The sequence below is a fragment of the Vanderwaltozyma polyspora genome, genomic scaffold (genome assembly GCF_000150035.1).
Source record: "Vanderwaltozyma polyspora DSM 70294 KpolScaffold1033 genomic scaffold, whole genome shotgun sequence".
Taxonomy (NCBI): domain Eukaryota; kingdom Fungi; phylum Ascomycota; class Saccharomycetes; order Saccharomycetales; family Saccharomycetaceae; genus Vanderwaltozyma; species Vanderwaltozyma polyspora.
The window spans coordinates 141,621-164,557 of record NW_001834673.1 but is presented as its reverse complement, the minus strand read 5'-3'; the positions used below and the strand labels follow the sequence as shown (position 1 = coordinate 164,557).

The 22,937-nt window shown below is 31.9% G+C and overlaps 10 protein-coding genes across 10 annotated transcripts; 6 read left to right on the top strand and 4 right to left on the bottom strand.

Moving 5' to 3' along the window:
- Positions 1 to 1,159: 1,159 nt before the first annotated feature.
- On the top strand, positions 1,160 to 2,293 carry RAD27 (multifunctional nuclease RAD27; the record flags this gene model as incomplete). The annotated part of the gene is made up of 1 exon (XM_001645566.1): positions 1,160 to 2,293. One exon carries the CDS (start codon positions 1,160 to 1,162, stop codon positions 2,291 to 2,293), a length of 1,134 nt encoding a protein of 377 aa, XP_001645616.1.
- A 336-nt stretch (positions 2,294 to 2,629) lies between these two features.
- APN1 (DNA-(apurinic or apyrimidinic site) lyase APN1) lies at positions 2,630 to 3,721 on the top strand (the record flags this gene model as incomplete). Its single annotated transcript, XM_001645565.1, has 1 exon — positions 2,630 to 3,721. The coding sequence occupies one exon, from the start codon at positions 2,630 to 2,632 to the stop codon at positions 3,719 to 3,721; it is 1,092 nt and encodes a 363-aa protein (XP_001645615.1).
- A 631-nt stretch (positions 3,722 to 4,352) lies between these two features.
- PRR1 (serine/threonine protein kinase PRR1) lies at positions 4,353 to 5,906 on the top strand (the record flags this gene model as incomplete). Its single annotated transcript, XM_001645564.1, has 1 exon — positions 4,353 to 5,906. One exon carries the CDS (start codon positions 4,353 to 4,355, stop codon positions 5,904 to 5,906), a length of 1,554 nt encoding a protein of 517 aa, XP_001645614.1.
- Positions 5,907 to 6,341: 435 nt separating this feature from the next.
- Kpol_1033p62 (glucose-6-phosphate 1-epimerase) lies at positions 6,342 to 7,232 on the top strand (the record flags this gene model as incomplete). The annotated part of the gene is made up of 1 exon (XM_001645563.1): positions 6,342 to 7,232. One exon carries the CDS (start codon positions 6,342 to 6,344, stop codon positions 7,230 to 7,232), a length of 891 nt encoding a protein of 296 aa, XP_001645613.1.
- Positions 7,233 to 7,574: 342 nt separating this feature from the next.
- On the bottom strand, positions 7,575 to 8,120 carry SBA1 (Hsp90 cochaperone SBA1; the record flags this gene model as incomplete). The annotated part of the gene is made up of 1 exon (XM_001645562.1): positions 7,575 to 8,120. One exon carries the CDS (start codon positions 8,118 to 8,120, stop codon positions 7,575 to 7,577), a length of 546 nt encoding a protein of 181 aa, XP_001645612.1.
- Positions 8,121 to 9,254: 1,134 nt separating this feature from the next.
- Positions 9,255 to 11,189, top strand: MUB1 (MYND-type zinc finger protein MUB1; the record flags this gene model as incomplete). Its single annotated transcript, XM_001645561.1, has 1 exon — positions 9,255 to 11,189. The coding sequence occupies one exon, from the start codon at positions 9,255 to 9,257 to the stop codon at positions 11,187 to 11,189; it is 1,935 nt and encodes a 644-aa protein (XP_001645611.1).
- Positions 11,190 to 11,746: 557 nt separating this feature from the next.
- Positions 11,747 to 12,793, bottom strand: SRT1 (ditrans,polycis-polyprenyl diphosphate synthase; the record flags this gene model as incomplete). The annotated part of the gene is made up of 1 exon (XM_001645560.1): positions 11,747 to 12,793. The coding sequence occupies one exon, from the start codon at positions 12,791 to 12,793 to the stop codon at positions 11,747 to 11,749; it is 1,047 nt and encodes a 348-aa protein (XP_001645610.1).
- A 1,883-nt stretch (positions 12,794 to 14,676) lies between these two features.
- Kpol_1033p58 (WD40 repeat domain-containing protein) lies at positions 14,677 to 17,538 on the bottom strand (the record flags this gene model as incomplete). Its single annotated transcript, XM_001645559.1, has 1 exon — positions 14,677 to 17,538. The coding sequence occupies one exon, from the start codon at positions 17,536 to 17,538 to the stop codon at positions 14,677 to 14,679; it is 2,862 nt and encodes a 953-aa protein (XP_001645609.1).
- A 2,192-nt stretch (positions 17,539 to 19,730) lies between these two features.
- On the top strand, positions 19,731 to 20,222 carry SRP21 (signal recognition particle subunit SRP21; the record flags this gene model as incomplete). Its single annotated transcript, XM_001645558.1, has 1 exon — positions 19,731 to 20,222. The coding sequence occupies one exon, from the start codon at positions 19,731 to 19,733 to the stop codon at positions 20,220 to 20,222; it is 492 nt and encodes a 163-aa protein (XP_001645608.1).
- A 402-nt stretch (positions 20,223 to 20,624) lies between these two features.
- On the bottom strand, positions 20,625 to 22,767 carry RRN3 (rDNA-binding RNA polymerase I transcriptional factor; the record flags this gene model as incomplete). The annotated part of the gene is made up of 2 exons (XM_001645557.1): positions 20,625 to 22,295; positions 22,576 to 22,767. The coding sequence occupies 2 exons, from the start codon at positions 22,765 to 22,767 to the stop codon at positions 20,625 to 20,627; spliced, it is 1,863 nt and encodes a 620-aa protein (XP_001645607.1).
- Positions 22,768 to 22,937: the final 170 nt, after the last annotated feature.

Sequence of the window (22,937 nt, the reverse complement as noted above, 5' to 3'; positions counted from 1 at the left end):
TGTTTTATCCACACTATTTTACTCCTCAGTGAGTTGGATTTCTCTGTATGTCGTAAGCAGCTCGGTTATACATTGCGGGTAAGTTCATGTTTCCTTGTCTTTTACAGAAACTTTTGATACCAAGAAATTAGTGGTTTACCATACACACCTAGAAGAAATCTGGCCATTATTGTCTCTATGAAATGCCATTCAGTTTTCCACCAATTGTTTTGAACCCACTTATACTCTACAGTGTTTCATGTGGACCTTCACCTTTTCAATGGATTCAAGATTTCTTCGGTCCTTAAAAGTAATAGATCATTTGGAAATCGATCCATTTTAATACAGACTATGGGATGTTTTTTATTTTAACCCTAAAATGAAGGCATATTTTTTGAGGTTTTGACGAATATTTCTCTTTTAATTTTTTGTAAATGTTTAGATACCCTTTTAGAGACTTTTGATACTACATTTAAAGTCTGAATGTTTGGGGAATTTTTTCTGAGACAAATTCTCCAAACAATCAGGACATTTTACGATAAGTTGCTGTCATCGCTGATATTTATTTCTTTTGGGTCACATTTGTCCTGATAACTGACCAAATTTGCAGTTTACATTTGCAACATGGTACGTTTTCCACCATCTAGCTATGACATTGCGGTGTCTGGTTGTGGAGTGGATGCGATGTGGGAAATTGATAAGGTTTGGCAGAACGGAGAAGAGACACAGAGAGAGAGAGAGAGATAAGAGGTTATATTTTTTTAAGATCAAAGAAAATCACAACTCCGCGGATATTTGGAAATGGATAAAGGGGTGTTCGTCCAAAATGTTTTTGATAAATGTGCATCTGATTGTAATTCTCAATAATTATCCAAATCGGGTAACTGTTCCTACTCGACGCGTAAACGTGTTTTTAATATCTTTTTTTTTTCTTTTTTCTTAATTCGGTTTTTGAAGTATGGTCACGTGGACGTTTACGCGTCTTACTTGTTGAATATAGAACTAAAGTGAAGAACCTGGAACTAAGAACTAAGAACTAATACTGTCAATACTATTTTAAAGAGATCATCTCATCGATCTATGCTGAATAGATATGGTGGGTATTTATGATGTCGTATTCAATATACTGGTTAGCAATTAAATCACAATAAAAAAAATTACAACTTAATTTCACTTCATCATGGGTATTAAAGGTTTGAACGCTATCATATCAGAACATGTACCTTCAGCTGTTCGTAAAAGTGATATTAAAACTTTCTTTGGTAGAAAAGTTGCAATTGATGCTTCAATGTCATTGTATCAATTTTTGATTGCCGTAAGACAACAAGATGGTGGCCAGCTAACAAATGAAGCCGGTGAAACTACTTCCCATCTTATGGGTATGTTTTATCGTACTTTAAGGATGATCGATAATGGTATTAAACCTTGTTATGTCTTTGATGGTAAACCACCTGTACTAAAATCTCATGAATTATCAAAAAGAACTGCAAGAAGAGAAGAAACTGAAAAAAAATTACAAGAAGCTACTGATCAAGCTGAAAAAATGAAACAAGAAAGAAGATTAGTTAAAGTTTCAAAAGAACATAACGATGAGGCAAAACAATTATTAGAATTAATGGGTATACCTTATATTACTGCCCCTTGTGAAGCAGAATCTCAATGTGCCGAATTAGCCAAGTGTGGTAAAGTCTATGCTGCTGCAAGTGAAGATATGGATACTTTATGTTATAGAACTCCTTATCTATTGAGACATTTAACTTTTTCTGAGGCTAAAAAGGAACCAATCCATGAAATCGATACAGAATTAGTCTTGAAAGGTTTGGACTTAACTTTGGAACAATTTGTAGACTTAGGTATAATGTTAGGTTGTGATTACTGTGATAGCATCAAAGGTGTAGGTCCAGTCACTGCATTGAAGCTAATTAAAGAATACGGTTCCCTTGAAAAAATTATCGAATATATAGAATCTGATTCATCAAATTCAAAATGGAAAATTCCAAACGACTGGCCTTATAAAGATGCAAGAGAATTATTTTTAAAACCTGATGTTATTAATGGCAACGAAGTTGAATTAAAATGGCAACCACCAAATGAAAAGGGATTAATTGACTTCTTATGTGGTGAAAAGAAATTTAGTGAAGAAAGAGTAAAATCTGGTATCGAAAGACTGAAAAAGGGTCTAAAATCTGGTGTTCAAGGTAGACTTGATGGATTCTTCCAGGTTGTACCAAAGACAAAAGAACAACTAGCGAAAGCTGCTGCAAAGGCAAAAGCTGCCAAAAAATCAGGTAAGGTTACTAAAAAAAGAAGATAAATCATCCCCCCTTTCCCTCCTTACCATACTACCGAACATCCCATAAAAGCCAAATCATTTCGACAAATCAAGTAATATACTTTTATAAAATTTTAACATATATGTACTATAATTGACAGTTATCTGTTCATCATCTCATCTCACCTCATCAAAATCCTTAATTCTATATATCCTGAAATATTTTAGTAAGGCTAAAAAAAAGTTTCACCATAGTTAAAAATAAAAGAGGACCTAATCCAATATTTTTAAGCTTTAGCATGGCATTGGTTTAGATAAGAGTTAATTTAAGGAGTAGATAAGTATTGATCCAGGTTGATTAATTGATTGATAATCGAGATGTCTAATTTCGTAAGGTCTACAGCTTCAAAGTACAAGTTTGGTGCACATGTTTCAGGTGCCGGTGGGATCTCGAACTGTGTTAGTAATGCTTATAATATTGGTTGTAATGCATTTGCAATGTTCTTAAAATCACCAAGAAAATGGGTCTCGCCACAATACACTAAAGAAGAAGTAGATAAGTTTAAAGAGTTGTGTAAACAACATGATTATAATCCATTGACTGATATTTTGCCTCATGGACAATATTTCATTAACTTAGCTAATCCAGATATTGAAAAAGCTGAAAAAAGTTATGATTCATTATTAGATGATTTAAAAAGATGTGAACAATTAGGTGTAGGTCTTTATAATATGCATCCAGGTTCTTCACTGACTGGGGATCATAAACAACAATTAAAGCAATTGGCGGATTATTTAAATAAAGCTATTAAAGAAACAAAATTTGTTAAGATTCTCTTGGAAAATATGGCAGGTACAGGTAATCTAGTTGGAAGTAATCTTGCAGATTTACGTGAAGTCATCGATATGATCGAAGATAAATCAAGAATTGGTGTTTGTATTGATACGTGCCATACATTTGCAGCAGGTTATGACATTGGTTCAAAAGAAGCGTTTGATAAATTTTGGAAAGAATTTGATGAAATTGTTGGGTATGACTATCTAAAGGCTATTCATTTAAACGATTCTAAAGCACCATTATCTGCTAATAGAGATCTTCATGAGAAATTGGGAGAAGGATTTTTAGGATTAGAAGTTTTCAGAATAATTGCCAATAATGATAAATTGTATAATATACCGATAATTTTAGAGACACCACAGGAGAAGGACGATGGGTACGGTAACGAAATTAAATTACTGGAATGGTTAGAAGATATCTCAGATGAAGATTCCTTAGAGAATAAAGAACTTATCGAAAAAATTACGATGTTACAGAAAAATGGTGAAAAGGTACGTAAAGAACAATTAACCAAATTTAAAGCTAAAATTGAAAAGAACTCTAATTCTAAGAAAAGGAAATCCACAGCTGTTAAAAAGTCAGAAAATGACATATCTTCACAATTGACTAGATCAAAGAGAGCACGTCGTTAATATTCTTATTATGGTAGCAGGAGTAATAATAATTGTAGATATTTAATATACATAAAGATTTAAGTTTGTATCTGACTTTTATTAATAATTAACATATTTAACCATTTTAAAAACTTCAAATTATTAACTAACATCAAATCTATACTAAATATGGACATCGTTCCATTGTAACTCGATATTGTCAAGGACATAATTGTTATCCAATAACATATAAATCAATTTAACCTTCGAAGCCAGTTGTTAATAGTTCCGTATTTTAAATTAAAGCTCTTACTGAAAAGGGAAATTAACGCAGCGTATATATGAAAGTGAAATATATCAATCAAATATTTATTGATCGAGCAACAATAAAGGTTTAAAGACTTTGGGAATATAAGTAATACAATTCGAATATTTGGTTAGTATTCTGATAGTATTCGAATAATTTATAAAGAATTATTTTTTTGTATAGCTTTGGTTAAGGTTGATAAGGGATATTGCTTGTGGGAAAATTTGGTAAAATTGGAATCGAATAATAATAGGAAAACCATAAGGGTCCATTAAGGCAATTGTTGAGAAAACCAATAATTGGGAGGAGATTGTTATTGTTTATTCTTTATATATAGATAATTTTAGATATATTTCAGAGGTTATGAGTGGTAATGGAAGTAGTGGCAGTAACGATATGCCAATTTATGGGTATAGAAATAAGGGTAGCCCTAAAGCACCAAAATTATCACAAACTGAATTTGATGATGACGATGTTGGGATCGATAATTCTACAGAAAAGTTGCATTTAGATACAGATATAGCAATTTCGAAAGATAATCCACATACTCCATTGATGATACAGATTCCTGCATTTGATAATATTCAAACTTTACCAACTCCGATGACATATACTCCTTCGAATTCAAGTTCAACGACAAGGTCGCCTGTTAATACTATACATGTTGCTAAGAGGCGGAGGGATCCTGCTATATCAAGGAAGCTTAATGACATTTCCAATTTGCATCAACAGAGAGTCATTTCGGAATTACCTCCCTTACCCTTGGGTCAATCTCAGAGAATAGTGTCATTGCCAACAGTGAATGAAGAACAGCTCCCTGGCGATTCAAATAAACTTGGTCAAAAAATAGTAGGGAAACCTCATGATATAAAAGAAGATTCAGATGTATTGGAAGGGTACTTATTGCCCAATATGGATGGCCCTTATCACTGGAGAATTGTTAGAGAAATTGGTGCAGGAAATTTCAGTACTGTTTATCTTTATGAATTAATAGATGATAGAATATCTGATACCAATTTAAGATATGTTGCAGTTAAGAGGATTAAATACCCCCAAGAGATGTTAAGGGGTGCCTCTGAGGATAACCCTTCTTATAAGGACACTCTATCTAGGTTTGAAAGTTCTTTGACAAGAGAATTAAGTGTACTACAATCCCTAAATCATCCATGTATAATCAAACTTTTAGGTGTGAACGATCCTGTTTTCGTCAAACGCAAGAGACCCTTGAATGATTTGTTAGCTCAGAGTCCGACTCTTCCGCCTTGCAATATCATTACTTCTTATTGCTCAGGAGGAGATCTTCTTGCAGCAGCAATGCAATTCGCTGGCAAATTAGATAACTGGCTAATACAACGTATATTTTCTGAAGTTACTTTAGCGGTTAAATATCTTCATGAGAATGATGTCATTCATAGAGATTTGAAATTAGAAAATATTCTTCTGAAATACCCCATTGAATACATAATTAGAGAAGGGAATAATGCATCACTTTGGAATCAAAATATAATTGAGCTAGCAGATTTTGGTTTATGTAAGAAAATTGAACCTGATGAAATGTGTACTGCAAGATGTGGTTCTGAAGATTATGTTTCGCCAGAGATTCTGATGGGTGTTCCATATGACGGTAAATTAAGTGACACATGGGCATTAGGTGTTATATTATATGCTTTGCTAGAAGATAGGTTGCCATTTGACCCACCTCCAAACGCAATGGCAAGACAAAGAAACAGATCAACATCTCACCGTATTGCTAGATTTGAATGGAAATGGAATAAAATGAATGATATTGAATCAGATGCAAAGGAAATTGTAACAAATTCATTAACGAGGAAAAGCTCGAGATGGAATATTGAACAAATATACGAATCAAAGTATGTACAGGAAATAATATCAAACTTGAATATCAACCTCAACTAATTTTCACTTGAATTCATTTCAGACTTTTTGCCAATTCATTCTCCAAAGAGCATATTTGGTTGTACCAAATTAAACCCCATCTGCTTCACTCCCCTTCTCCCCATAGTTTAATAAAGTAAGACTTTAGCATATTATTTATTGATCAATTATTGATCATACCCCTCATCATTACATTGTTTATAATCATGATAGTTATTAATTAATTCCTTCATTATTTTTCAATATTTTACATAATACGTCATATACTCACTATAAGAATATCGAAATTTCAATAACCGAAAGGGAACTTTATAGAAGATGCATGAAAAATTTTAGTTATAAAATAAAAGGTTATCAATTGGATTGTTTTTATTTATACATTGTTCATTTCTTGTCAATTGTAATCTTTCTTCAGGTATCTACAAAATAATATCATTGATAATTTATACTTAAACAATGGGTATCGAAGAGACTGCTACTCAAGTTATTTTAACACATCCTGAAAACAGCTCATCAAGTGTTTCAATTTTGAAATATGGTGCAACTATATTCTCATGGAAATCTAATGGTGAAGAACAATTATGGTTATCTACAGCTGCTAAACTGGATGGTTCAAAGCCAGTTAGAGGTGGTATTCCGTTAGTTTTCCCAGTTTTTGGTAAAAATGAAGACGATGAATTGTTAAAGCAATTGCCTCAACATGGTTTGGCAAGAAATTCTACTTGGGAATTTTTAGGTCAAGTCAAGAGTAATCCACCAACTGTTCAATTTGGTTTAAGCGAAGAAATTGCCAATCCTGAATTGACAAAGTTATGGCCAAAAAGTTTTTCCTTAATATTAACTGTTGAATTAGGTAAAGATCATTTATTTACTGATATCGAAATTAAAAATCCATCTCAAACAGAATCTTTTAAATTTAACTGGTTATTCCACACTTATTTGAGAGTTGAAGATATAGAAGACACATTTGTCTCTAATTTAGCTGGTATGACCACTTATGATCAATTATTAGCTGATTCTTATGTTGATAAGCATCCTGTTGTAACTTTCCATGAAGAAGTTGATAAGATTTATAAAAACGTTGATGCTGACCGTATCATCCAAGTTGTTAACAGAGGTGTTCCAATCCACTCTGTCAAGAGAACCAACCTACCAGATGCCGTAGTTTGGAATCCATGGACCAAGAAATCTGGCGGTATGGCTGATTTCGAACCAAAGAATGGTTACTTGAATATGGTTTGCGTTGAACCTGGTCATGTTCATGATTTCGTTACTTTAGCACCAGGTGAAACTTGGAAAGCTTCTCAAAAGCTGTACAACGGTGAATTGAAATACCAAGCTATATAATCAAATAGCTAATAAAGAGGTGTGTTCTTTAAACGTTTTTTTTTTATACTTAAGAGAATAAAAATTAAGATAAAAATGAGTAATGAATAGATATATGAAATTAAAACCTTACGTGAAGTTTTACTTTCTATATAGATGTGTATCTAACACTTTAGAAAATCAAGAAATATATAATTATAGAATTTTAAACTTCAATATAATATAATAAAGTGTTAATTATTGATTAGTGCTCAAATATGAATAGACAAACTTTTGATAAGGATATTTCAAAATTAGATTAAGTTAATAAGGGCAATTAATGAAAGACAATGTAACAAAAGATATTGGCATCGCATTTCGTGTTTAACCACCAAAATTGGCAGCACCACCTTGAGCTAACATTTGCTGTAAAGCTTCCATATCCATACCACCCATATCCATACCACCCATGTCCATGCCACCCATGTCTGGCATGCCACCTTGGCCACCCATCATGTCGCTTCCAAAAGTATCGTCATGATCAGCAGTATCTTGTTCATCTTCATCGACCCATTTGTTGAAATCGGTCTTTATGTAACCATACTTAAACTTTTCTTTAGTTAATCTTGGCCAATATTCTAAACCTAAATCTTTCTTAAACAATTTTACAAAATAATGTTGACCGTTAGCAATTTTGTGTAAAGTCTTTTCAGGTAGAACTTCTTTGAATAGGTCAATTTTCAATTCGTAGCTGACACCTTTATTAGAATTTGAAGTAGCCTTTAAAGAAATACAAGTTGGTTCAATTTTAACTTCAGGATTTGGAGCACAGTCTGGAATAGAAATAGTCAACAACAAATAATTCTTTTCAGGATCAGATTCACTAGATCTTTGGGCCCATTGGACCTCTGGTGTAACGACAGAACTCATTTTGTGATTGGTTTGCTTTTAAACAAATATGATAAAACCGTATTTATTCAGGGGATTCGAATCCTAAAATAAAAACTAAAAAATTAAAGAAAAAAAATATGTCTATGGTCTAGAACAATACTTCTTAACAGTTAATGGAACGCAATTCAATACTATAAATCGTAAAGTTCCTTTAAATCTCAATGTCAATTACAAAAACTTAATATGTTTTAGCTGATTAACCTTAATAGAGAGAATAACTCTGACAACTTCTTAGTCCACTTAATAAACACTAATGAGATTACTCGGGGGGTGGGGGGAAACTCTTGATTATCAAACCTAGACTAACTCAACACCTAAATGCTTACAATTCTGCTCCTTCTCAATCATAAACCTCTTTAAATAAACAAAAGTCTATTGTAATGCTCTTGATTATTCTTATAAACTTCTATTTATTGGAAGGGGAAAGGCAATCAAAAGTCTTTCAGATACCAAAAATCGGTAGGGTTTTTACCCGGATCTCGTGATAATTGGGTAAAAGTATGTATAATAGACCCAATTGATACTATAAACCATCACTTCAAGGGCTCTTTCAATAGCTAACCATCAGTTTTATCACGTATTTATTATGTATATTATCCCAATCTTTACCATTTCAGCTAATACAGCTTCTTTTATATAATCGATCAATTTCACTAGTCACATTTCCTACAATTAGGAAAAATTACACATATATTATAAAAAAATGTATACAAAATAAGATAGAAAGGTTAAAATGAGCATAAAATATAGTATAAAAGTGTAAGAACTTGAGGGTATCGAAGGTATTGACAGGCCCAACAGAGTATTTGGAGTGTCTATATTGAGATCAGGTTGCAGTTGTTTGGGGATTTTATAGAAAAATCGTAAAAGAAAGGTCCAAATTTGAAAGCCTTTTCATTTTACTTTAGCTCAACTGATAAAGACCAAGAACTAGTCCAATAAGTTGAGAACTATAGGCTGTCAGAAATACAAACAGGTATTGGCAGAATTTGGAATAGTGTCAGAAGGTTTATGGTACTGCTTTTAATTTAAATTTCAGTTAATTTTTGGTATTTTTATTGTCTTTTTTTTTTATTTTTTGGTGTGATATAAATATATATATTTAAGGACGTGATGAGGGAAACTAATCATCGATCTGTTATATTGAATAAACCAGTGGTTACAATATCATCGACTGTGTATGATCGAAGGGCTCTGGACACGAATTCAGATGTTCCCTTGATAAATTCATTGAATCATTTGACTTATTTGACTTCAAATTCAAGTAAAGTGCGTGAGACTGTATCTGAGGACGGTGCATTGGATAGATTGGTTTCAATACTTCACTGTTGTTATTTGAACTTGAATGAGATACTGGACTATAACTTAAAGAAGATTAATAAACATGAGCGTGCAAGATCGATTTGGAAAGAAAAAAAATTGGCGATGTATGCTTGGAAATGGACATTAGCATTTCAATGTCTCGTATTAACAGGTACTAGAGGAACCGAACAGATAAGAAACCAAGTAGTTTCATCAGGAGTAATTCCATTGTTAGCAACTGTGCTGGATAATTATTTAATTTACCATAAAAATTATGATTTCATTAGAAATTGCCACATTCACTTAGATTTTAATTCATTAACTTCAAGAGACGTATATATGTTGCTAAAGAAAGATACCAGTGAAACTTACGAGCAATACATCTCGTATCTTATCGGAGAAACATTCGAAACAGAGGAAGAATTGGAGAATTTCTTTAAAAGTGAAGAATTATTATTATCCACTGAAATTTCTCCATCAGATTTTTCAGATATTTGGAATTTAAAAAGTGATTTGGTTTCTTCTTTGAACAAATCACAAAAATTAAACAATTCATCTAATGATGAAGAGTTCGAGAATTGTTTTCGTACAAACTCTGATCATATTCCTCTAATTTCGGTTCCTAGAGAATTTTACCTGGGGAGAATTATTCCAAAACAAGATGATGTCATTTGGTCTCTTCAGCTCCTGGCATTCATTTCAAAATATACATATATGAAAGAACAATTACAAAATGTTAATTTAGTAGATTCATTATCATTCAGATCAATAATTGATAGAGTTCAAAAGAGAATGGATTTATTAAGTTCAAAAAACAATAATAATATTAATAAAAATGATAATCCAAATAGCGATATCGATATTAATAATAATATTATACCGAATATACCTATATCACCTATTGACATTCATATGGAAGATGCATATAATATTTTAAGTTTAAAATCAATGAATATCGATGAACCATTTTTAATGGAATTGAAAGAAACTCAATTAAAATGCCTTCAAAAGGATTCGAAGAGAGATAAAAATATTGAATTAGAAAATCCATATAAGGCTTATAGTATAGAAGAACCCAATGTTGAATTTTCTTCGGATAGAATAGTTCAAGAAAATACTTTAAGGGAAGGTTTTGAACAGAAATGGGACTATAAAAAAATATCTAAAGAATTAACACGAGAAACATGGATAAGTATCATAACTAGATTTCCATTGAATTTATTTCCTTTGGTAGAAAGGTTTACTGTAACTAATGAAAATCCACATGACATGATATATTGGAGTTCAGTAATAATGAGAAATTCGTGTAGGAAAAATGAAATTACTTGTACTCGTCAATGTGCAAATTTTGAATGTGGTAAATGGGAAAGTTTTCCGAGGCAGTTTGCCAAATGCCGTCGTTGTAAAAGGACAAAATATTGTAGTCGCCAGTGTCAGTTAAAAGCATGGACATTTCATAGATATTGGTGTCATGAAGTTGGTACAAAAACTCAAAGTAATGGTACAACTTATACAACAGGAAATACACCAAATGGCAATAATAGCGAAGCTGCATCAACTAGTAATTTGGGCGTGGTGACAGAAAGCAATAATACTGACACAACGATTACAATGAATACGGACAGAATATTGACGAATACTACCAACAATATAATCCAAGCTGAATTTATTAATATAGGGAACGAAAATAATGAAGGAACCAATGATGTATTCGATATCAACGACTTAAATGACATCGAAAGATAATTAAAGAATCATACATTGTTACAATGTGTTTTTTTCTGTACTTTGTATTCTAGTAATAAGGTGGGACCATTGATAATAAATATTATATACATTCGTAGTTACTTATTCATTTATATATAGGTTTAATGGGCATTAGCATGACAATAATTAGAGTGAACAATATTTACTTTTTGAATATATTAAAATTTCTAGTCAAAAAACGGATGATTAATTATAATTATGGTATTAAAATAAGTTTTTGAATATCTCGATTTAAATGGTATGTATATAAATAAATAAATCTATTCGCATATGATTTTTGATGATGTTGCAAATAAAACAATGTCAAATTGACCAGCGATGAATCTAATAATATTATGAAGCGACAATTCATTCAATGATTGAGACAATACTCTGTCAGTCAATCATTAACCAATCTAGTAAATAGAATGCAGTTTATTTTAATATTGATAATATTAATGATGGAGTAACAAAAGGGAAAAAATTAAACTTGATATTGATGTCAGTATTGGTAAATAAAAAGATTAGATGATTGATTGGTGTCAATGATCTTTTTCTTAAGATTTTCTACCAACGATTGAAATGGTTGGGGGTGGTTCAGGTAATGAACTTAAGTTAATATTACCTCTCCATTTATTATAATATTCTGCTTTCTTCCTTAGAACTTGCTCTGAAGATAAGAAAGTTGTTTCATAATAATTTTGAACTGTCATGTAAAGGGATAATTTTATTAATTTTAAGTATAATTTGATGAAAGTAAAATCTGGCCATAAACCTGAATGGAAATCTATAGTAGCATTTTCGTGAGTTTGCCATAACATATAATCTGACAATCTTTTATGACCACTAGTTCTGACTAAAAGATCACATCTATTTGAAAAACTTTCTAAATACATGTTTTCAGTGAAATGTTTAATGGTAATTTCATCTTTTGAAATTTCATTGTTTAAAGTTTGTTCAACAGATCTTTGGACTGCATGGTATATATCATTTCGTGAAGTATAAGGATAGCATATATATAAAATAAAATCTTCACCATCTTGAGTAATCTTTTCTACTCTTTTAATTCTTCTCTTCATTTCGTCGCCTATCATTGTAGCGTCACCGACAATTTTAATCTTTGCCCCATATAGAGGATCTTGGAAATCCTTAGCTCTTATAGCGAATTCATCTAATTTATCGGCAAACAGATTATTCAAAGTATCTACTTCGTCTTTTGGTCTATTGAAGTTTTCTATTGAGAAAGCATATGCGGAAACGCATCTAACTCCCATTCTCTTACAAGCATAGACCAAGGATAATAAAGTGATACCTCCCGCTTCATGTCCTTTTTTAATTGGCATATTTAGATTTTTTGCATAAGTTCTATTACCATCCATGATGAACGAGATATGTTCTGGTACTCTACCAGTTTTAATGATATTAATCATTATACTTTGAAGTTGTCTGTTTAACCAACTAACTAGCCAAAGATTGATGATCCAAATAAACAGGTTTTGTTTTTGCACATTGAATTGTCCATATATAGAATGTTTAAAATTTATAATTGGATGATAAATTCTATCAGTCAGTGTGGTATGCCATTTATTTGATATAGTTGTCATTTTTGATAGTGATAACAATAGGTCAATAAATTGAATTGTATATTTATTATATGTTGTGTAACGCTATTAGAAATTTGGATGGGAGGGGGAGAGGGGGTGTAATTGTAAATGAGGCGGTGATAGTGAGAATAAAAACCCAAATAAAATAGAATGGTTCTATAATATTAAAAAAAACAAAAGATAAAAAAAATTGATGGAGTAGTAGGAACTGAAAATCAAAGTAAAAAACAAAAAAATATATAAACAGTATATGTCTAGTGACTATCCGAACAGTATAAATTTATATACAAGTACTGTATATGCGTATAATATATATAAAATAAAATAAAATAAAATAACTAAGTATGAAATATCTATAAATTTTGAATAAAATAAAGTAAAGCTAAAACTACTAAAATATAAATATAATTAATTATATACCGAAGTCAATCAATCAAATATAAAAATATGATGCAATACAATTGACAGAACAGGATAACTTTGGTGTCATTATCTGTTACAATTGAAATTTAAAACCAAAACCAAAATAAACTGAATTAAACTAAAATAAACCAAACCAAACCAAAATTCAGTTGAATAAAAACAAAATAGAATAGAATGGACCAAGTAAAAATAAAAATAAAAATAAAAATAAAAATAAAAATAAAAAAAGTTGGTGGATAATGGAGAAAGAAAGAAAATCATTTAAAGGATTCCCCCCTTTTATACCTTTCGAATTTAAGTATTATTACCCAAAACCGTACTGGCAATAACAGACACATATATTGAAAGAATATATAGCCGCTGCACCAACCCCTCATTCCCCTAATTTCCGGGCCTATTTCGCGACAGTTTAAGGATTACCTATGAATGGCACCCTCAGACCCTCAGACCCTCAGATCTTAGAGTAATCAGTGTGAGAAAACCAAGATCCCGGAATTCCCTGAAAATGTCTTTTCCCAGGAGGATCTGCAATATCGATCATTTGTTATGTTATGTTTTATTAGGTATGGCGCCCAGGGACTCTCCGGAGAGAGGTTTACTTAAAAGCAGACAACGTTAGCCGCACATGGGCGGGTGGGGAAAGGCAAAAAATTGTGGTGGCGCCACCTGTAGTTCTGTACGTCTGTTTGTTTGTCTGATTCATCTATGCTCTTGCTCTTGCTCTTGCTCTTGTCCTTGGCCTTGTCCTTGTCCTTGTCCTTTTTTACTTATCATGAGTAACACCCTTAGTCAAACAACTGTAGGATAGCAATAGAGGCAATGCAATGCACACTTCCCCACACATACACAACTTCTCCACCTGTTTCTTTCCCTTTGTTGCTTATAAACTCCGAAGCTGTTGGGTGGGAATGGCCGGACTACGGACAATGCGACGCAATGCAATGCGATGCGGTGCAGAGTCGTTGGTTCTCCATCAATTCGTATTCTGGTGACGGTTGCGACAATCGGATATTGTCAATTAGAACGGATCTAATAAAATACAGGTTGGTGATGTGCTATCCATTGCTAGTTAGATAATTTCTTTTTTCTGTTTAACCGCTGATGGTGGTTTATTTCTAATTTTATTTCTTTTCTCTTGGCTTGTTCACAGCGGCTAAACGCTTAATGTTTAATGTTTAATGTTCAATAGTCCCATCGATATATGGGACAGATAAATAAAACTGGAATTGGTCTTGGTGGATTCATAACTGAGAAATGCAAGTGATGCTTTTGCATATTTATATATAAATATTGTTATTTAAAACATGATATATATATATCCATATATAATGATGTCATATAAATGACTACCTTATTCTTCCGGTTGTATTTTTTCCCTATTTTTTTATGTAATACCTGTTTTATTATTTGTTATTATAAATATAATCGTTAATTTTATTTCCATTGGATATGTACAATTTTCAACGGAAATTGTTTAGTTGTGTACCACAGTCAGTGCAATAGTATTCTAATTGATGTGGTCCACCATTTTCCCCTTTCCCTTGTTTAGTAGTATCAAAGTTGGTGCCATTGCAAATAGCGCACCTGTACGCACATTTGGGATACATCGTAATCCCTTCCCCTTCTACGTCACTATTGGCACCAATCGTAGTATTACTGTTTTGGTTCAAGTTCATTGTCGATGTACTGTTTCTCCCTTGTTTCATGGATGACAGACTTGTACTAGAATGATTGAATAACGAATTTATAAATACTCGACTAGATCTCGGTTGTCGAGAACCGCTTCCAGATGAATACGGGTTTAATGATGCAGTGTTAACCTCTGATTTAGAATGCCTTAAAGGTGGTGGTTGCATTTTTGGTGATAGGTTCATTGGCGATCCTCTTCCTGTTGCTGATGACCCTTTGGTACCTCTTGTAAACGTTCCCTTTTTGGTCAAAGAACTTCGTGGTTCAATTATGCTCCCATCTCCCACTGCTAAACACTCTTTATACTTTTCTAGTTTGTATAATATAGATTTCCTAATCTCATATGGCATGTCAACACGGAAAACTCTGATTGAGCCTGAAATATCAGTTGTCACTAATATAGTACCCACAGCCTTCACCATATCTGGCAATGCACTGTTGGCAGTGTTCTTTAAAGGCAAATCGGGTTGTAGATTCTGTTGAACTTGCTTTAATGATGTAGTGGAGCGACGCCCTAAATCAGACCTATTTACTTCTAATTCTGAAAGTTTGTTATTAGCCTCACTAGCTACGTCCTTAAAATATTCTAATGACAATTCACAAATCAAATCATTAGATAAGGACAATATCTTGGCCGTACCAGAAGGGGCAGTAATTGCTGTTGTTACAGGTAAATGATGAGCATGAAATGCAACACAAGAACTGTTCTTGACTGTATTGTCAGAAAATGTTCCAGATCTTGTTAATAAATTAGATAAATGCAAATGCCTATGATGATGTTGTTGCTGTTTTTGTTGATTTGTGTTCTGATGAGTACCGCTGATTTCAGAATCGATTGAATCCTCAGACATATTAAATTCTTCGGAACGATCTGATAAACTTAGGGATCTTCTCAAAAACTGTTTAATGCTTCCTGATCTTCTCATTGTTGGCGGTGATTCCTGTCTTGTCTGTGAACCGCCACTTCCAGCACTAATAATGCTATCTCTACGAGTTGTAGTCTGCTTTAAGTTGCTGTTTTTCCCATATATGCTATTTCTTTTCTTGGATTCGGAGGTCTCTAGAAGCCAACCATAAACCCAATGATCGTCACTGCTACTTAAAACTAGTTGTTGATCATATAGATTTGATACATTTGCCTTGTGTTGAGAAGACTCGCTATTGAATCCTTTTAGAACTTCTAACAATTTTTTAGTAGCAAAATCGAATATCCTAACCTTTGAATCATTTGATGTCACTAACAATCGTAATGAGTTATCCTGAATATTATTAAAACATTGAATTCCACTTACCCTTGGACCATTATGCCTCTTTCCCTTCATAAAATTTTGAATATCTCGTTCATTTATTCTGTATGGTCGTTTATCTGTAATATGGAATAATGAAACAAACTTTAAACCATGTGTTTTGAGTACAAATACATAACCATTAAATGTACCTATTATAGTATATTTTGAATCATCTGGAGAAAGTGATATAGAAGTTATTAGATCGTTACAATCGAATTCAAAACTTACTGTATCATCTAAAATGGACCATAATCTACATTTATGATCTAGACAACCACTGATAAAAAATCTATCATCTGATTGTATTATTCTAACACAAGTAACAAAATCAGGGTGATTGAAAGTTCTTAATGAATGTTGTCTTTCAATATTCCACAATTTAACAGTTTTATCCATGGATGATGTTAAAAAGAACCCATTTTTAGACCAATCTATTTCCAAAATATCGTTTGTATGTTCTTTGTAATATTGTATTGGATCTGGGTGAAAAACAGGGGCGTAAAGATTGATACCTTCTGAATCATCTTTTTCATCTTTTAAAGGTCCATGGCTATTGTTACTATTGATATTAATATTGTTATTAGTACTATGGCTATTAAGCTTTTGCTGTGGTTGTCGTTTATAGGAGCTTTTAGTTTTTACATTAGTATCGTCACGTATATCTAATTCCCATCTATCTACTGGAGAACTTATTACTTTCCAGATGTTTATCGAACCATCCTTGCTACCGGTTGCCAAGTATTTACCATCTGGACTAAATTTAGTGCTCCATATAGCTCTTGAAGTATCGGACACGTTAGTTGTGCTGTTTTGTCTTGGTCTACTAATCTTGGACGTCTCTAAAGGATGCGAATCTCTATGTTTTAATTCTTGAGCTAAAAACAATCTTCTGAATCTGTTTATGAAGGATTTTTTTTGTGGTAATTTGATATAATTTGGTTCTCTCAAGTATTTTTCAAAGGAATCTAAATCTATAGTTTTGAACCAATAAACACAACTGTTTCCTCCTATATAACCATCATTTTCTATACTTCGTTGAAATTTTTCTCTTAATCTTGTTAAAGAATCTGAATGGTCTTTATAGCTGAAAGGAGAAGAACCTGAATTTGGAGATACTCTGCTCATTTTAAATTTCAAAGGTTGTAAATCTGCGGTAAAATCTTCTTCTTCTGTTACATCAGTTGAAGTTTCGAAAGTATCGTTCCATATTGCTGATTCATCCAATAGATGAGAAGACGAAGTATCCTCTGAACCTACTGGACTTACAGGTACATCTTTTGCAGATGAAAAGGATTTTCTATTAATTATCGAAACGATACTCTTTCTCTTTGAGTTCTGAATCATTATTGTTATTATTGTAGTTGTTGTAATTGAGCATATATATATATATGAGTGTATATATATGTGTGTGTGTGTGTATCTAACACTTCGAAGTAAAGTAAGGTGTCTTGATCTAGATGTGACCAAATAGGTAAAATATGGATATGGTAGTGGCAGTAGTAAAAATAAATAAAAAAACAGGAATACTAATTTGAGCTAATCAAAGATGTTCAATATTAACCATCCATACAAATAAAAACACAATTACGTGATAAAAAAAAGATAGAAAACAGAGAAGAATAGTACGATAACCAGTACTTTTTGTTCAGAACATAAACTTGGCAAAAAGAACTTATTAGTATTATAATTGAAGCCTTTATTAGTTTTTTCCCCTATTGTAATGTCAGAGTAGGCAGGAACTCGAATAAAAGCAGGATATGACACCACAAGAAGAGATATATGATCCTAATATCTTACTCTAGATAACCAATGAAGGCGAATCAGTCAGTTACACACAGAGATCAACAAAAATTCTTTATTGTCTTAGTAATAACACTAATTAGCTTCCCACACAAAATCAGATAGTGTACTGGAACAAGCTATCAAACGAAATTCCAAATCCAAAAATAAAATGAAATGAAATAAAAAAAATAATCACTTATTAATAAGACTTTTGACAGATCAACAGTTGTTAAAGCTGTTTTGTAAAAGGATATATTTAAAATTAGAACAGTAGTATATAGTATATAGTGTAAACCTCTATTTGATTACATTACATTATATTTTAATTCTATAAATTTTGAAATCAGTCTATTATAGCTAAATTGATTTATTGATTTATTGATTTATTGATTCTTATATAGTGATATGCTAAGATATCGATCGATGTGTTTTCACTATAGTATACAAATACCTATACAAATGGAGTACAGTAGTAGGAGAACGTACGGTAGTGAGTGTATGGGTATGGCAACCTTTAAAGGTAAATTTCACTCATCTCGGAATTTCGGTGAGTTTGGCGAAGTGAGGTGAAGAAGAAGCAGATGGCGATGTGCACTGGGTGGGTGACGGGAATAAGATATCATACGGCACGAATGGAATGGGATGGACGGGAAAAAAAATAAAAAGCAGAGTCTGGGCGTGTGTCTCCGTCTCCGTGGTACTTTCTGTTTTTTGTTGATTTCTCGTTTGGATGTTCTTTTTTTGTTTGAATTGAGGCAAGAAAGAGCGTAGCTGTGGAACGGAAAGAGGGTAGAAGGAAGGGATTGTTCGTATTGTAATGGTGATCAGTTCCGGTTGGTATAGTTCTCTCTGTCTGTCTCTCTGTCTGTCTGTACTGGCGCAAATCGGAACACGATTGTTTTTATTGCTGTTGGTCTCGGTCTTGGTATTGGTATTGGTATTGCTGTTTTTCTTCACGTGATGAGATGGTCACGTGTAATAGTTGGTAAACATAGCGTAAGGGCTACAGCGGCTAGGTTCGGTGAAAGACAAAAAAAAAAGAAAAAAAAGAAAAAAAAGAATGTGTGTAGAATTGAATGGCTTTTTAATTTAGCTTTTGTGTCACTTACAATGAGAAAAAATTGAGAGACACCCAAGACCATAGATAGAAAACATATAAAAGTAAAGAAAATACTCTTCTTGCTGACAACCTTTCTTGTCCTGATTTTGGTTTACTTCTATTCCTGGCAGGTCAGATCACCCTGACTGGTGGTAACTTACTTCATTTGTCTGTTGTAATTATCAACGTACTTTCTACTGAGAAGTAGCATTGGAACATCTGTTTGTCTATTATTACCCTGCTTCCTTCGAGTTGAAACTTCACGCTCTCTCTCTTTCTTTCTCTTTCTCTACTTCGAATTATCCAATTACGAAAAAAAACTAAAAATTAAAAATTCAAGCGTAAAGCCAACAAGGCAGAACAAATTGAAAAATTATGTACGATAGATAATAATTTAATTTTGAGTACTAACTTAGTTTCACTCTGTATGAAGTAGTTTAAATCATTTTATCTATCACAATCCTCTCTTTAAACATATTAATACCTTAAATACTATATTACATAGTATCTAAAATATAATATTTGATATTTCACGATCATCTTCATCATCGTCAAATACATATATTGTATCAATCAGTCCACAATAATTGTTCATTTTGGCTGAAAGAAGGGCAATTCTAGTCTACAAGCCTCTCTAAATAAATATAATAAAAATATGTCAATTAAACCTATTGATTCATATATTTCAAATAGTGTTAAGCTATTTGAAGTTAACCCATCACAAACTGTATTCTCATTAACTTATAAATTCCCAAAAAATTCAAACAACTGTACAGTTAAGTTTAATACCCACAATTCTCATCTATCTTCAAATTATAACTTTAAAACTTGTAAAAGTAAAGATGTTTCAAGATTATTAAGTGCAATTGGTCCAAGAGGTGTTACTGTATCAATGAACAAAGTTAACAAGAAAGTGAAAAACTCATCAAACTTGAAACAATATAAAGTTGAAAAAATTGGGAAAACTAAAAATTTTACTAAAATAAAGGATATAGTAGGCATAAGTACTCTATTGACAAATACTGATGTCAAAGAATATGTTCCACAATCTATAAAAAATCAATCCACGAATTCAAATGAGCAATCATCAAAATCAAATAAGAAGAATAAGAATAAAAATAAAAATAAAAGTAAGAAAAAACGTTAGTTATAATATTTAAAGTAATAAAATATATCCAAACTCTCATGATTGAAAGATTAGTTCTGTATATTATCTAAATTGTTTTGTCATTGTGATGACTTCGATCATTGGCCATTAAGATAAAATGTATATAATATAGTATAATATAATCTTAATAACTTATGTATAAAAAAAAATGTAATGATAGAACTCCCTAAGTATACTCTGTTGAAATATCTTCATAAGCATATCAGTAAGTATAATAAAATAAATTTTAAACTGTTAAATAAGATTAGCAATTGATGCAATAAAAATAAATATAAATAAAAAAATAAAATAAAGGCTAAACTTAATGCATTGGGATGGATCTATAATCATTTGGGGGAGGGGGAATAAAAAAAAAAATATAATAATAATAATAATGTTCATTTAATCATCGGATTCATCACTCTCGTATTCACCACTTGCTTCACTCCATTCTATATAATATTCCTTCATTAATGATTTATAATTTTTTAATAATAATGGATCAAATGGGAAATAACTCTGTAAATCGATGAATTGTTGTCTTGTAATCAAAGACCATGTAGAAGCTTGAGAAATTGATTGACTTCCAGAAGCTTCTTTATCTGAAGCTGACCTGCCAATAATACCTCTAAGTCTTTCGTTATTGTTAGTTTCAATTATACCAAAACAATAGGCAATACCTTCATGTTGTGTTATTCTCGCAAACATCATCATAACATTCTCATTACAATATTTGAGTGGATTGAATTTAGAGATAACCATCCTTTGGAAAAATTTATCCAATTCGCACTCCCACTTACCATCGACATCTTTGAATACGTTATGCCTGAAACAGAACATATAACATAATGACTGGAAAGCTGCGTAGAAATGCTTGAATCTTTCCATACCACCAGGTTGATCAACTTCATCTTCTCTTTCTAGAAGATAACGATTTAACCATGATGTTAAATAGCTTGCGACAAACACAATTTGAGTCCTTGATAAATGTTTGGCACGAGCAATGTAGGAACCTAAATATTGTAATGATTTAACCTTCTTTTCGGATGTCTCATTTGGAGAAAATGCAATGTCTATTAGGGTCACTAGGAATGAATCCATTAACTCTGTTTGTTGTTGTGAAATGTGAAACATGATGTACTGAATAGATCTAGTGTAGTATGTTGGTAAGATATGACTTTTAAACAAAGTTGTTAATGTATTAAAAATATTAACACCATCACCTGATTCTATACTTTCTGGTGTTAGTTCTTCAGTTAAACGACTGCTAATCAAAGTTAAGATAGCATCCAATTTTGAAGTTAACTCTTTGATGCTTTGAGAAACTTCAACATTGTATTCTTCATCACCTTCTTGTTCATCTTCATCTTCATAAACCTCGACAGAAGCTTCGATGCCCACGTATTTATTTTCTGTTTCATCATCACTTTCGTCATTACCTATTTCATCCTCATGCTCGCTTTCTTCACCACTATCATCACTTTCTTCTTCAAAATCTTCTTCTATATCATCGTCTAATTCATCTAGTTCATTTTGAAGTTCTACATCCAATGAAATGACCCTTTCAATCAACAGAGACCATGCTTGAAATCTCAACTCTTTACAATAACTTGTGAGCGTTAAAATATTTGAGATGTAATTCACTAAATTTTTACGGGTATCATTCTTATTTGGGAAAAATCTTGACAAATAAGAATCTATGAAACTTACAGAAGAGGGTATCATTCTTAAGAAATACATTAGCATTTCATGGTGGTATGATGTCTTTTCTGGGGATAGGTTAAAACATACAATTATCACCATTGAAACATCCTGCCACCATCTTGGTAAACTTGAACATAAAATTTTAATAAAGAATATATATTTACCTAGAATTGGTTCAGGTAACTCCCACCACTTTTCAAAATTAATTATTGATTGAATTAAATTTGATCCTTTAGAGTTATCAATTCTACTAATATTATCAGATAATACTTCTAATAAAATTTTAAAATTATCAAGGTTAACTCTGTCTGAACTTTTTGAAGGCAAGTTGACCTTGCTGGCAATAATATCAACTTGAGTTGAATCATTCTAAAATAAAATAAAAAAAAATTAAAATCGTAATGTTAGTATCATAAAAAGATGTATTTTTTTGAAATCCCAATTTCTAACTTTGTTTTTTACTGTTAATGTCCATGGACTTTAGATCATCATAAAGAACTGCCAAAATCAGAATCAAAATCAAGAGAAAAGCTCATTCGTTGCCTTTCGTTTCTCTAAATTGAATCTGATTAAAGCTGTCATTTACTACCAAACATCTCTAAAACATAACAAATCAAACCAAGTCAAACTAAATCAAACCAGAACATACCTTTTCAAGATCCTCCAGAGCAGACAAAACAAATCTACGGTACATGGTCTGTGCTACTTTTTGATCATCACTCTCCTCACAACTTGGTGACTGAAACACAACCTCATCAGCAAACTCTACTTTCCGTTTCTTAGACTCTACCACTTTCCCAATATTTTGAGCAGGCCGTTTACTATTCTCAAAAGCCAACATATCTATAAGTATATCTCTATTCTCTGCTTATTCCTATTTCACTTTCTTCCTTTCTTACACTAATCAGCTAAAAGTGAAAAATTTAACATCAAACAAAAACCACCTAACCTAAAAACACAAAAGAGATACCTATATATATATATATGTATATGAATATGTGTGTGTAAGTA